Genomic DNA, 13,692 nt, shown 5'->3' on the forward strand with positions numbered 1-13,692 from the left:
GACGTCGGGCCCTCATACCACCCTCATGGAGTCTGTTTCTGACCGTTTGAGCAGACACATGCACATTTGTGGCCTGCTGGAGGTAATTTTGCAGGGCTCTGGCAGTGGTCCTCCTGCTCCTCTCTGCACAAAGGCGGAGGTAGCGGTCCTGCTGCTGGGTTGTTGCCCTCCTACGCTCTCCTGATGTACTGGCCTGTCTCCTGGTAGCGCCTCCATGCTCTGGACACTACGCTGACAGACACAGCAAACCTTCTTGCCACAGCTCGCATTGATGTGCCATCCTGGCTGAGCTGCACTACCTGAGCCACTTGTGTGGGTTGTAGACTCAGTCTCATGCTACCACTAGAGTGAAAGCACCGCCAGCATTCAAAAGTGACCAAAACATCAGCCAGGAAGCATAGGAACTGAGAAGTGGTCTAGTCACCACCTGCAGAACCACTCCTTTATTGGGGGTGTCTTGGTAATTGCTTATAATTTCCACCTGTTGTCTATTCCATTTGGACAACAGCATGTGAAATTTATTGTCAATCAGTGTTGCTTCCTAAGTGGCCAGTTTGATTTCACAGAAGTGTGATTGACGTGGAGTTACATTGCGTTGTTTAAGTGTTCCCTTTATTTTTTTGAGCAGCACTGCTCTCTCCCTCACTGAACAGAAAAATACTGAGCTCTGGCCCAAAGCCCAGACCACAGTCATGAAAATGCAAAAAACATCCACACAAATCAGCCCTCTCATCACACACACACACGATAAGACCACTTTATTGGTCAATGTAGACAGTCACACAACCTGACTATATACACAAGACTGCAGCAAAGGGGAATACAGCATGTTACTCCACAATAACAAAACAGGGGGTGGTACCCAAAGCATAGACGGGATTGGTCAGGCGGGATTGGTCAGGCGAGATTGGTCAGGCGAGATTGGTCAGGCAGTCAAAAATGGAATAAGTGTTCAGTAGTAGTATTTAAGGTGATCAACAACACACCGACCTAAGCGGCTAACATCATGTCTGTGTTGTAAGAACAGGTTCATACCTCCACCTCGTCCTCGCTGAAGCCGATGACAGACAGGGCTTTCCTCACCACCTTCCAGTCGCTGCGGTCGTTGATGGAGCTCACCTTGGGACAGTTCCCCTGAGAAACCCACACAGACAAAACACGGTTGAAGCCAAAACACCACAATTCTACATCGCAAGTAAAATCGTTCCTCAACAAAGCAGCCGACATCCAAATCCATGTTAGTAAGAAGTAAAACAGTAAGGTGTTAAGTTAAAAACATCTACCAAGCTGCTCCACGTAGACACGTTCAGACGTTTCTGAAAGATCGGCAGGTTCCTGTTTTACATGCTTCCTCGCTACAGGCCGTATGCGTACTAAATTGTAGATCCAGCAAACACAGACAGTCATTTACGCAAGGCGTGTGCACGCCGCATACTGAACGCCCACACATTCATTGGCTGACTAAATAAAGTGTCTGTGCGCGTGTTTGCAGAAATATTGTAGGTCTCAGCGGGGGAGTGAGGAAGGATAGACAACTCCTTCACCTGAGAGCATCTCTATAGCAGCACTAATAACACACTGGGTCCATTAAGCAGGTCTCCCACTGGGCCACAGCCAGCACACACTAGAGAACATGAGTGTGTGTGAGAGAGCGAGAGAGAGAGAGAGAGCAGACACACACCTCTTCCTGCTGTAAAAGCAAAGAAGGAGACTTCGGGATACATCTGAAATCACACACGATTGCGTAACTTTTGACCTGAGCCCCAAACAGACACATGCTCCAGTCAGATGTTGGAGACGAGGAGAGTGTCCCATTCCAGACCCAACCATAGAGTGAAACTCTGCTGCGTCCCACCTTGACGAGGTACTGGTACTGCTGGGGGTTCCTCTCCAGGCCCAGGCGCCGCAGCAGGTCCTCCTCACCCCCCTCAATCAGCTGGTAGAAGATGTGGAAGTTCCTCTCTCCGTGGTTCTGGTGCACCACCCGTGACTTCTCCAGCAGGTAGTTGAGGATGTGGCCCCCTACTGGTGCACCCTGCCGCCGGGAGAGAGGGAACCGGGGAACGGGGGAGGAGGAGAGGGGGGTGAGGCAGGGATACTGAGACAGACACAGAGCCACATGCAGGTGTACACGGCCCCCAGGACAGTACAGCAACGTAGGAGTGGAAAAATAAACATATTGTACAAGTTAATATGGAAGGACTGGCAGTGTTTATGTACTGGTTTCCCCCTTACAGGAACATACTCGGTCATTGGTGTGTGTGGGTGTGTGTGTGTGTGTGTGTGTGAGACCACTCACCTTGAAGTCAAACTGGATGTCCATGTATTTACCGAAGCGGCTAGAGTTGTCGTTGCGTAACGTTTTGGCGTTTCCAAAAGCCTGGGGTCACACATTGAGACGAAGAGGTAGACCGAGAGGAGTGAGAGACAGACAGGAGACCGAGGAGGAGAGAAAAGGGGTGGGTAAACAGGAGAGGACGGAGAAGGGGGATACAGGAGTGGGGAGGGTAGACGAGTGTGTTAAAGTGGTGTCAGATGGTCAGGAGGTGTGCTGGGCTGTGACTGAGACACGGGGCTAGATTACAGGGCAGTCAGCTCCTAACACATCTGTGCCCCATCTGTCTGGACTCCACTAGTCTACAGCCCATTCAGCCAAACACACCACAGCTCAAACACACCACAGCTCAAACACACCACAGCTCAATACAGTACACTAAATGAGCCTGCTCACACAGGACAGGCCACACACACAAAAATATGATGTCTTGTTTTAGACTGGACCAAGCCAGACACATGCAGTGGATGACATGGTATTCCCCCCCAGTGTTGACCTCTAGGACAGGGTTGGACTGCAGCAGGCGGTCCTTGACCGTCTCCACCTGGTCGCTGGCGGGACAGGTCACGGCGTAGTACTGCAGGATCTTCTTTGAGGCCTCCGTCTTGCCGGCACCACTCTCCCCCGAGATGAGGATGCACTGGTCCTTACGCTCCGTCCGCATGGACCGGTACGAGTTGTCAGACACCGCGTAGCTGGAAGGAGGAGGAGAGAGAGAGAGAGAGAGAGAGAGAGAGAGAGAGAGAGAGAGAGAGAGAGAGAGAGAGAGAGAGAGAGAGCATGAGTCAGTGAAGTACTGTAGTGGAGTGGGACAACTAGCAAACAGAGGCACTTTGTGTCATCGCATCCTCCTGAACCTTCAATTTGGAGTAGAGGGGATACAGCAGAGTAGAGGGGATACAGTAGAGTAGAGGGGATACAGTAGAGTAGAGGGGATACAGCAGAGTAGAGGGGATACAGCGGAGTGGAGGGGATACAGTAGAGGGGATACAGTAGAGGGTATACAGTAGAGTAGAGGATAGAGTAGAGGATAGAGTAGAGTAGAGGGGATACAGTAGAGTAGATACAGTAGAGTAGAGGGGATACAGCAGAGGGGATACAGTGGAGTGGATACAGTAGAGGGGATACAGTAGAGTAGAGGATAGAGTAGAGGATAGAGTAGAGTAGAGGGGATACAGTAGAGTAGATACAGTAGAGTAGAGGGGATACAGTAGAGTAGATACAGTAGAGTGGAGGGGATACAGTAGAGTAGAGGATACAGTAGAGGGGGTACAGTAGAGTAGAGAGGATACAGTAGATACAGTAGTGTAGAGGGGATACAGTAGTGTAGAGGGGATACAGTAGAGGATAGAGTAGAGTAGAGAGGATACAGTAGAGGGGATACAGTACAGTAGAGGATAGAGTAGAGGAAACAGTAGGGCAGAGTGGATACAGTAGAGTAGATACAGTAGAGTAGAGGATACAGTAGAGTAGAGGGGATACAGTAGAGGATAGAGTAGAGGATACAGTAGAGTAGAGGATAGAGTAGAGGATACAGTAGAGTAGAGGGGATACAGTAGAGTAGAGGATAGAGTAGAGGATACAGTAGAGTAGAGGGGATACAGTAGAGTAGAGGATAGAGTAGAGGATACAGTAGAGTAGAGGATAGAGTAGAGGATACAGTAGAGTAGAGGGGATACAGTAGAGTAGAGGATAGAGTAGAGGATACAGTAGAGTAGAGGATAGAGTAGAGGATACAGTAGAGTAGAGGATACAGTAGAGTAGATACAGTAGAGTAGAGGATAATACAGGATAGAGTAGATACAGTAGAGTAGAGGATACAGTAGAGATACAGAGGGGATACAGTAGAGTAGATACAGTACAGTAGAGGATACAGTAGAGTAGAGGGGATACAGTAGAGTAGATACAGTACAGTAGAGGATACAGTAGAGTAGAGGGGATACAGTAGAGGGGATACAGTAGAGTAGAGGATAGAGTAGAGGATACAGTAGAGTAGAGGGGATACAGTAGAGGGGATACAGTACAGTAGAGGATAGAGTAGAGTAGAGGGGATACAGTAGAGTAGAGGGGATACAGTAGAGTAGATACAGTAGAGTGGAGGGGATACAGTAGAGTAGAGGATACAGTAGAGGGGGTACAGTAGAGTAGAGAGGATACAGTAGATACAGTAGTGTAGAGGGGATACAGTAGTGTAGAGGGGATACAGTAGAGGATAGAGTAGAGTAGAGAGGATACAGTAGAGTAGAGGATAGAGTAGAGGATACAGTAGGGCAGAGTGGATACAGTAGAGTAGAGGATACAGTAGAGTAGAGGGGATACAGTAGAGGATAGAGTAGAGGATACAGTAGAGTAGAGGATAGAGTAGAGGATACAGTAGAGTAGAGGATAGAGTAGAGGATACAGTAGAGTAGAGGGGATACAGTAGAGTAGAGGATAGAGTAGAGGATACAGTAGAGTAGAGGATAGAGTAGAGTAGATACAGTAGAGTAGAGGGGATACAGTAGAGTAGATAAAGTAGAGTAGAGGATACAGTAGAGTAGAGGATAGAGTAGAGGATACAGTAGAGTAGAGGGGATACAGTAGAGTAGAGGATAGAGTAGAGGATACAGTAGAGTAGAGGATAGAGTAGAGGATACAGTAGAGTAGAGGATAGAGTAGAGTAGATACAGTAGAGTAGAGGGGATACAGTAGAGTAGATACAGTAGAGTAGAGGATACAGTAGAGTAGAGGGGATACAGTAGAGTAGATACAGTACAGTAGAGGATAGAGTAGAGGATACAGTAGAGTAGAGGGGATACAGTAGAGGGGATACAGTAGAGTAGAGGATAGAGTAGAGGATACAGTAGAGTAGAGGGGATACAGTACAGTAGAGGATAGAGTAGAGGATACAGTAGGGTAGAGTGGATACAGTAGAGTAGATACAGTAGAGTAGAGGGGATACAGTAGTGTAGAGGGGGTACAGTAGAGTAGAGGGCATACAGTAGAATAGAGGTGATACAGTAGAGGAGGTACAGTAGAGTGGATACACTAGAGTAGAGGGGATACAGTAGAGTAGAGGATAGAGTAGAGGATACAGTGGAGTAGAGGGGATACAGTAGAGTAGAGGGGATACAGTAGAGTAGAGGGGATACAGTAGAGTAGAGGGGATACAGTAGTGGGATACAGTAGAGGGGACACCGTAGAGGGGACACAGTAGACTAGAGGGGATACAGTAGAGGGGACACAGTAGAGTAGAGGGGATACAGTAGAGGGGATACAGTAGAGTGGAGGGGATACAGTAGAGGGGATACAGTAGAGTAGATACAGTAGAGTGGAGGGGATACAGTAGAGTGGATACAGTAGAGTGGAGGGGATACAGTAGAGGGGATACAGTAGAGTAGATACAGTAGAGTGGAGGGGATACAGTAGAGGGGATACAGTAGAGTAGATACAGTAGAGTAGAGGGGATACAGTAGAGTAGAGGGGATATTACTACACATTTCCACACAAATCCTCAACTGTTCATAATATAATTTCTTATTTTGTGTAGTTCTGATTTGACTATCTCGTATATGGACAATTCCACAAAATTCTACACATTTTATACCAATTTGATACCTCTGATACCACCTAGTATCACACCCCACTTCCCTTCACCCCCCCCCCAACCCACCTCCCTTCACCCCCCCCAACCCACCTTCCTCCACCCCCTCCACCCCCCCAACCCTGCTTCCTCCACCCCCCAACCCACCTCCCTCCACCCAATCTCCCTCCCCCAAACCCACCTCCCTCCACCCCACCTCCACCCCCCACAACCCACCCCCTCCACCCCACCACCATCCCCCCCCATAACCCACCCCCCACAACCCACCTCCCTTCAGGCCCCCACATCCCTCTTTTCCCACTCTGACAGACAGAAAACATTTGGCTTCATGGTCGAGTAGCAGCGAAGGAGCAGCGAAGCAGAGCGCATGGCGGAATCTCCATAATACAGTCCATTGTTGGTCCGTGGTTAGAGTGTCAGAGGAACCGGCCAGGAATTAACCTCTTCACCTAGCAACTCAAAACAAACAGGCCCGACGTAATGCGTGCCCAGCAGACACTCAGACAACCCCCCCGTTACATAACTGTTAGTCCACGACTCAGTCAACTGGGATGGGAGGAGGAGGGGGAAGATGGTGGGTTGGGATACCCGGGTTACTCACATGTGGGGAGAGACCTCGTAGAAGTTTATGCCTCGGTAGCGCTCCATGTGGTTCTTGGTGTAGATCTCCAGATCCTTGTAGGGGTTCACCGACACCAGGACTGAGCCGATGTATGTCTGAGAGAGAGAGAGGCAAAGACACCATGAACTCTCTCTCTAAGGTGACAACACAGTGGGGGGAATGCTGGGATGCATCGACACACAGTGCATTCGTATCTTCAGCAGGTACAAATTCATGAGGGCAGCAACATGTTACGCAACGGAATGCAAAAACAAGCGTTGCTTATTGGACAAGTTCAGGTCTTCCTTCCCCTTTTGCGTTCGTTTGCTACCTAATGAATATGACCCGGGAGGCGAGTGTAATTGGGGTAGGTCGTCTTACATAGATGAGGTTCTCCTTGAAGCGCTTGCGGAGGTTCTCGATGAAGGCCGCCTCGCTGGTGTGGTTCTCCAGCAGGACAAAGTCCTGGACACCCACCCGGTCCCTGGCCGTCAGGGCACTCTCCATTGTGATCCGCACCCCGTCACTCCCCAACGTCTGGAGGGAGGAGAGAGAAGAGGAGCAGAGGGGAGGTCAGCAATAGGAACCATGAATAGACAAAAATCGTTATAAAAAAATAAGGCAGGAGAGAGAAGAAGAAAAAATAATACCAAAAGACAGAAGAGACATTCTAAGCAGACGCTGGTTAAGTTGGATCACCGTTGCGTGTGAATCTCTCTCAAAGTGTTCATTTATGCCTGACAAGTAAGCGCTCATAACGGCCCCAGAATCTAGCTCCAGCACCCCGGAATTTAGCTCCAGTACTTACTTCAACACACACTATGACACAACGCTTCGCATAAAAAAAAAAGGTACCCATTTCCATCAAAAACCATGACTGAAGAATAGTTCGCACAAGAGCCCTCTCTCCCACATTCAATAACATACACAGGCAGACAATGACTGCAGGAACTGGAGTTTTGCAGTGTTCCACACCGAGGAGCTCTCCTTAGAAAACGATTCACTTTGTAATCTTGTGTAAACTAGAACTAGAAGCGCAGGAACAAAAAAGTTTGCACTTCGACCAAAGTCTTACAGGCTCCAACCAAGCTAGAATCCCCAATCTATAAAATAATACGTGCACTCAAACACTTAACTTACATCTTTCAGCTCGTCAATGCGTTTGCCCAGGAACCTGTTTTCTACGATGGAGGCTTGAGTTTTACGTACCAGACCGCAAATGTTACCCAGATCCATGGCTCACTATACAGTAGTCACTATCACTACACAGGACCACACAGATCTGTCACTACGCTCTGGACGCATCAACAAGGCAGGTGATTATGCCAGCACACACACGCTGACTGCACACACACGCTGACTGCACGCACGTTTATTGTTCATTGTCCATGTTCATTACCACACACACTGTACAGAGCAGCTGCATATATTGTTGTTGTGTTATTGACACAGTAGGGCCCTGCCCAGGGGAAAGAGAGGTGCTCCTCCATCTAATTAAGGGCTGCAGTGGGTGAGGCAGCTGTTGACAATGTGACTTGTATCACAGAGGAGAAAAACACACACAGAGAGACAGAGAGAGAAGGGATGAAGCAGACAGAACTTGTGTAGCTGAGGAGGAGAGGAGACTGGAGAGGAACGTGTGCCAGTGTGTGTGTGTGTGTTGCCAGGAAGTGATTCCATTCCTTATCCAGCATCATCACTGTACTCAACGTTCCAAAAGCAACTCCCTGCTTCACACAGTACCCTACCCTGCTATACCTCTCTCCCTCTCCCTCCCTCCCCAAAGCAACAGTGAGTTATAACGAGAAATGGCAGGATAGTGAAGTAGTTGCAACAGTTATATCCCAAATGGCACCCTACTCCCTATATTGTGCACTAATTTTGACCAGGTCCCTTAGTGCACTACTTTTAATCGGAGCCCTATGTAGGGAGTAAGTAGGGTGCCAATTGTGCCGACCCTTGGTTGTTAAGAGCTCTACACAGTCTACGCAAGCGAGGTCAACGGAGGTTCCAAAACATTTGGCCGGACAAATGTACGTAAACTACGAAGAGAGCGACAGAAACAGACCGGCTCCGTTTGTGAAGACAGCGTAGAGCCCTTTAGACTTTAAACCTAATGAATTGCCTCTGCTTGAGGGGTCTCCACACACCAACACCTAATAGCACCATTTAATGTACTTCAGCGTTATGACTTAATGGCGGGCGAGTTGTTCCAGCTTCATGATGCCTACAGATGGTGATCACAGTAAGATCCGACCTGTTGTCGGGGAACCTTCCTGTAACACAGTATATTTGAGGTTTAAAAAGGCTTCTGAAGTTTGGAATTTCCACTCTGAAACTTCAGACTTGATTTTCCCTTACAAATGTTTTTTATCAACCCTTAGAATTTTTAAAAATGAATTATAATCCACATTACCGGTTGCTGCAAGTTTATTTTCATGCTGTAGCAAACTGGCTCAAATGAAGATTCATGGGGTGATGACTCAAGCTTTCACTCCAGCCTTTTTCACTCACTTCATTCACACTGTATCCCTCCGAGGGTCTTTAGGTAGCTAGTGGTCCCCAGCACCCCTCCATCTCCTTTCTCTCCTCCACCATCCCCCCTTCAAGTCACAGGCCCGTATTCACAGTCTCAGAGTAGGAGGGCTGAGCTAGATTACTTATAATGAAATACAATGATATGGAGAGGAGTGACCTGATCCTAGATCAGCACTTCGACTCTGAAAGGCTTTTGGAATACGGGCCCGGAGCCTTGGTGAGCTATCGTTTCACATGGCCTGGGGGAAAACAAAGAGCCTGCAGTTCCTGAGGAAAAAGTGATCCGACTTGGGCTGGTGCTGCACTGAGAAAAGTTCCTCTCCCAGGGTTCGTTGGGCTGGTTAGTGAGAATGGGCATCTAAATTGTGCCAACATCCAGGGGAAAGCCATAGAAATAGAATTACTAGAATGGACATCCCCATCTAAGTTAATGATGCCATGTGTGGACCATTCTACTGATTATATTTATATGAGGAAACATTTCAATGAAATGGACCAGTGCCAAAATTCTTCTCTTTCTTTTTAACACAGCGAGGGAGTTCTCTCTCTGACAGGAAGAGGATGAGGAACCTCCTTTCTCCCTGGGCTCATTAGTGAGAAGCCTGTTATCTGGACATCTAATCTAGGGATGAGCAACTTTGAGGGGTTGGGGGCCACAACAAATCTGAACTCATCATGAGGGGCCATAGTTGCTTGTGGGTCTGCATACCCACATCCTTGAAACTGACTAACAAAATCAATGGGGTGCACCCGACTGGTAATTCGACCACGATAACAAGTTCAGACAGGCTGCTGAATTAGCCAGCTAAAATATTTTAGCGGACAAGGGCTAATTGATTGACTATCAGAAACTGACATAAGACAGGGGAAAGCCATAGAAATATAATTACGAGAATGGACATCCCCATCCACGTTAATGACGTCACAATGGGTGGGTGGACCGTTCTATTGATTCTATTTCTATGGAGAAACCATTTCAAGAAAACAATGGAACAGCGCCAACATTCTTCTCAACACAGGGAGGGAGTTCTCTCTGACAGGGAGAGGATGAGGAACCCCCTTTTCTCCCGCTTCGGTTTCCCATTCACTCAGCGGTCTCCCAACACCACCTCTCTCCATTACTTCATTGTTCCTCAATGGGACATTTAGAGTTGTTTTCCTGCCTCCCCACACTCTGCCCCTTCCACACACACACGTCCTTGTTGAACACACCAACACTCCTGCGCTACCAACTGTACATGCCGCTACCAGCATGCTGTCACCTTTTCCAGATCCTGTGGAGAAAACAAAAGGACCGAGGCCTACTGCGGTGTGCCTGCTCTGGCCCCCTCTAATCCGCTCTCCCACTCTCTCAACACTTCTCTCATTCCCTCTCACCCACCCTTGCCCTCCTTTCTCCTACCCTCCGCCACTTCCCCTTCCCCTGTCTTTCACCCAGTAGATATGGTAGTTGATCAAAATTGTGTTTGTTTTCTGTGTAATCTGAGGGAAATATGAAAATCTAATATGGTCATATATTTGGCAGTTTAGGATGCGCAGCTCAGTTTCCACCTCATTTTGTGGGCATTGTGCACATGGTCGGTCTTTTCTTGAGAGTCAGGTCCGCCTACGGCGACTTTTCTCAATAGCAAGGCTATGCTCACTGAGTCTGTACATAGTCAAAGCTTTCCTTAAGTTTGGGTCAGGTATTCTGCCACTGTGTCCTCTCTGTTTAGGGCCAAATAGCATTCTAGTTTGCTCTGTTTTTTTTGTTAATTGCTTGACACATTGGAAAGAATTATCTTTTTGTTCTCATGATTTGGTTGGGTCTAATTGTGTTGCTGTCCTGGGGCTCTGTGGGGTCTGTTTGTGTTTGTGAACAGAGTCCCAGGACCAGCTTGCTTAGGGGACTCTTCTCCAGGTTCATTTCTCTGTAGGTGATGGCTTTAGTATGGAAGGTTTTGATGAATCGCTTCCTTTTAGGTGGTTGAAGCATTTAAAAAATGGCTCTTTAAGCAGTAGGGATGACCAGGGATGTTCTCTTGATAAGGGTGTGAATTGGACCATTTTCCTGTCCTGTAAAGCATTTGTATTTATTTGGATCAAAATGGAACGAGTACTTTTGTGAGTCAGGGAAAATGTGTGGAGTACAAGTACATTTTCTTTAGGAATGTAGCAAAGCAAAAGTTGTCAAATATATAAATAGAGGACAGGAAAATGGTCCAATTCACACCCTTATCAAGAGAACATCCCTGGTCATCCCTACTGCTTCTGATCTGGTGGACTCATTAAACACACGTTGCGTTTATAAATTGTGTTGCTGTGTTGGAGTGTGCCCCTGGCTATCCATTTGCTAAGGAATTTCAAATGTATTTATACTTTTACTTTTGATACTTAAGTAGATTTACTTTTACTCAAGTAGTATTTTACTGGGTAACTTTCACTTTAATAATTTTCTATTCAGGTATCATTACTTTTACTCAAGTTTGACAGTTGGGTACTTTTTCCACCACTGTGTGAAAGTGGTTATGGTGCTAGAAAGGGAATCAACTAAATGGTCCATAGCCATGGTATCCTGTTATATTATTACATATTATAAACTGTGTTTGAGCCCTGAATGCTGATTGGCTGACAGCCGTGGTATCTCAGACCGTTTACCAAGGGTATGACAAAACAGATTTGGACTGCTCTAATTACGTTGATAACCAGTTTATAATAGCAATAAGGCTCCTCTGGGTTTGTAATATACCACGGCTAAGGGCTGTATCCAGGCACCCCACATTGCACAGTCCATAAGAACAGCCCTTAGCGTGGTATATTGGCCATGTACCACAGCCCCTCGTGCATTATTGCTTAATTATAATACAGGTGGTTCTAAACCTGAATGCTGGTTGATTAAAACCGCATTCCAGCCGGTGTCTATTCCACAAGTTACCACTAGCTAAATCTATGACTAAAATGCCTATTTACTCTGTTCAATCTGACTGCGTAATCCACTGTCTCATCAACCCAGCCAGGCAAATTGTAAATTTGATCTCCACTATAAAAAATATCTAGACATTCTCACATGATTTTAGACTAACATTTAGTTTTCAACAGCAGAGATGGGTATTAGCCTTGCTGTTCGTCTCTCGGACACTTGGAACATCGTTTCGTTTGACAAAGATCGAAACAAAGTGTAGCTAGTTTGCAGTCTGTACAGCTTTAGTTTGAAATGATTGTGTTAGCTGTGTTGTTGGCTAGCTCCTCTGAACAACAGTGTCCTGGTGAGAGTGAGCACATTTTCAATGCCAGACGAAATCTCGCCTCAACTCATTTTTAAGGATGTATTCAAGTAAATGTCACTAGAAAACAGCGTAAACAAAACGGATATGCAGCTACTGTTATTCTGTCTGCACTGTTTGACATGACAGTAAGTTAGCTGTAGTTGGCTAGCTAGCAAGCAAGAGAGAAGAACGTTGCCAGCCAGTATGGCAATATAACATTTAGAATGAACGACTGGGTCGCGTCCATAGATCCCGTCATTAAGTATTTTAGCTCTGTGTCACGTCTCTGGCAACCGAGCCGATAGAACGACGAACAGCCGGCTTGGGTAGCAACCCTAGATTTGTTGGGACTCATTTATATCTTGTTGAAGGAGGAAGTAGTATGATTCAATTCCGCAATAAAGTAACACAAATATGTCTATCATGATTTGAATATGTTGGTAACCCAATGTATAAAAGAGATCATGCCCTCGAAGCCGATGTTTGGAGGATATATTGGCACGGTTTGCCAACACCTGTGCCAATATATCCTCCAAACACCGGCTTCTCGGTCATTATCACTTAAATATAATTTAATGTTATCCTTTTCATAATGGAGGGGGTTGAGTAGTTAATGCATGAATAAAGGCTTCTTTTTAAGGTCAATAATTGATCATATTTTCTCAGGTAAATTATCTATATAGAAGAGAAAGACTAATGCTGCATTTAGACGAGGGGCGTCAAAACCGTCATAACAGTCGGCACAGCGGGACAAGAAAGCAAGATGGTGACCGTAAAAACAAGCCATCAAGACTATGCGTTGCTATCGTGATTTCAGTAAACAAAACAGTGCTACCGCAGACGGCAAACATTTGAATATTTTAACTCTGGCGGCAAGTTCCGTCCAGTAGCGGAAGTAGAGTTTTGTACATGGGGTGGCCAAGGCTACTTCAGAGGGTCCAAAGAACATGACAGAAAATGTGGCATCTATAAGGAGCATGAGAATAAATCCTATGATTGCTGATTAGAGGTAGAAGTGATAATTCACTCAATGTGGCAGATAGTAACCCTTTTGGACCACACTTCACTAGAATTCTTGAACATACTATGACTAGTCAGTGTCTCTACCTCAGAACTGCAGTTCAATTTCTCTCTCACACACATACTTGGGTCACTGTTTTCATGAATATATAATCTGGGTCTATAAATGTTGAATATCCAAAATATTTTCAGAAAATAAAGCTCAAGCACCAAGGAGATAAATTGCATAGTTTATTTACAACACAAAAGCACTGCCATTTGACTTGTGCCCAGTAATATTACAAACTACAGTATCATATTTATGCTCATATATATTATGTTAACTAATAGCAAAGAAAAGTTTTGGAATTGTCCTAATCAAGACCAAATT

The 13,692-nt window shown here is 46.2% G+C and overlaps 1 protein-coding gene across 9 annotated transcripts in view; it reads right to left on the bottom strand.

The window, feature by feature from the left end:
• LOC115136999 (unconventional myosin-Ic-like) overlaps nt 1-13,692 on the bottom strand; it is a 66,072-nt gene that overhangs the window by 22,104 nt on the left and 30,276 nt on the right. For 6 of the 9 annotated variants that reach the window (XM_065024594.1, XM_065024593.1, XM_065024597.1 and 3 more), the window contains 6 exons: nt 6,901-7,056; nt 6,520-6,635; nt 2,832-3,030; nt 2,300-2,380; nt 1,856-2,035; nt 1,036-1,134 (listed from right to left, as the gene is read on the bottom strand). In XM_065024594.1, the coding sequence (XP_064880666.1) occupies nt 1,036-1,134; nt 1,856-2,035; nt 2,300-2,380; nt 2,832-3,030; nt 6,520-6,635; nt 6,901-7,056 (831 nt within the window). Of the gene's footprint in view, nt 1-1,035; nt 1,135-1,855; nt 2,036-2,299; nt 2,381-2,831; nt 3,031-6,519; nt 6,636-6,900; nt 7,057-7,659; nt 7,771-13,692 lie in introns of those variants that run through there. The other 3 variants (XM_065024592.1, XM_065024591.1, XM_065024599.1) reach the window with 1 other exon arrangement.

This window comes from Oncorhynchus nerka, linkage group LG11 (assembly GCF_034236695.1).
Source record: "Oncorhynchus nerka isolate Pitt River linkage group LG11, Oner_Uvic_2.0, whole genome shotgun sequence".
Taxonomy (NCBI): domain Eukaryota; kingdom Metazoa; phylum Chordata; class Actinopteri; order Salmoniformes; family Salmonidae; genus Oncorhynchus; species Oncorhynchus nerka.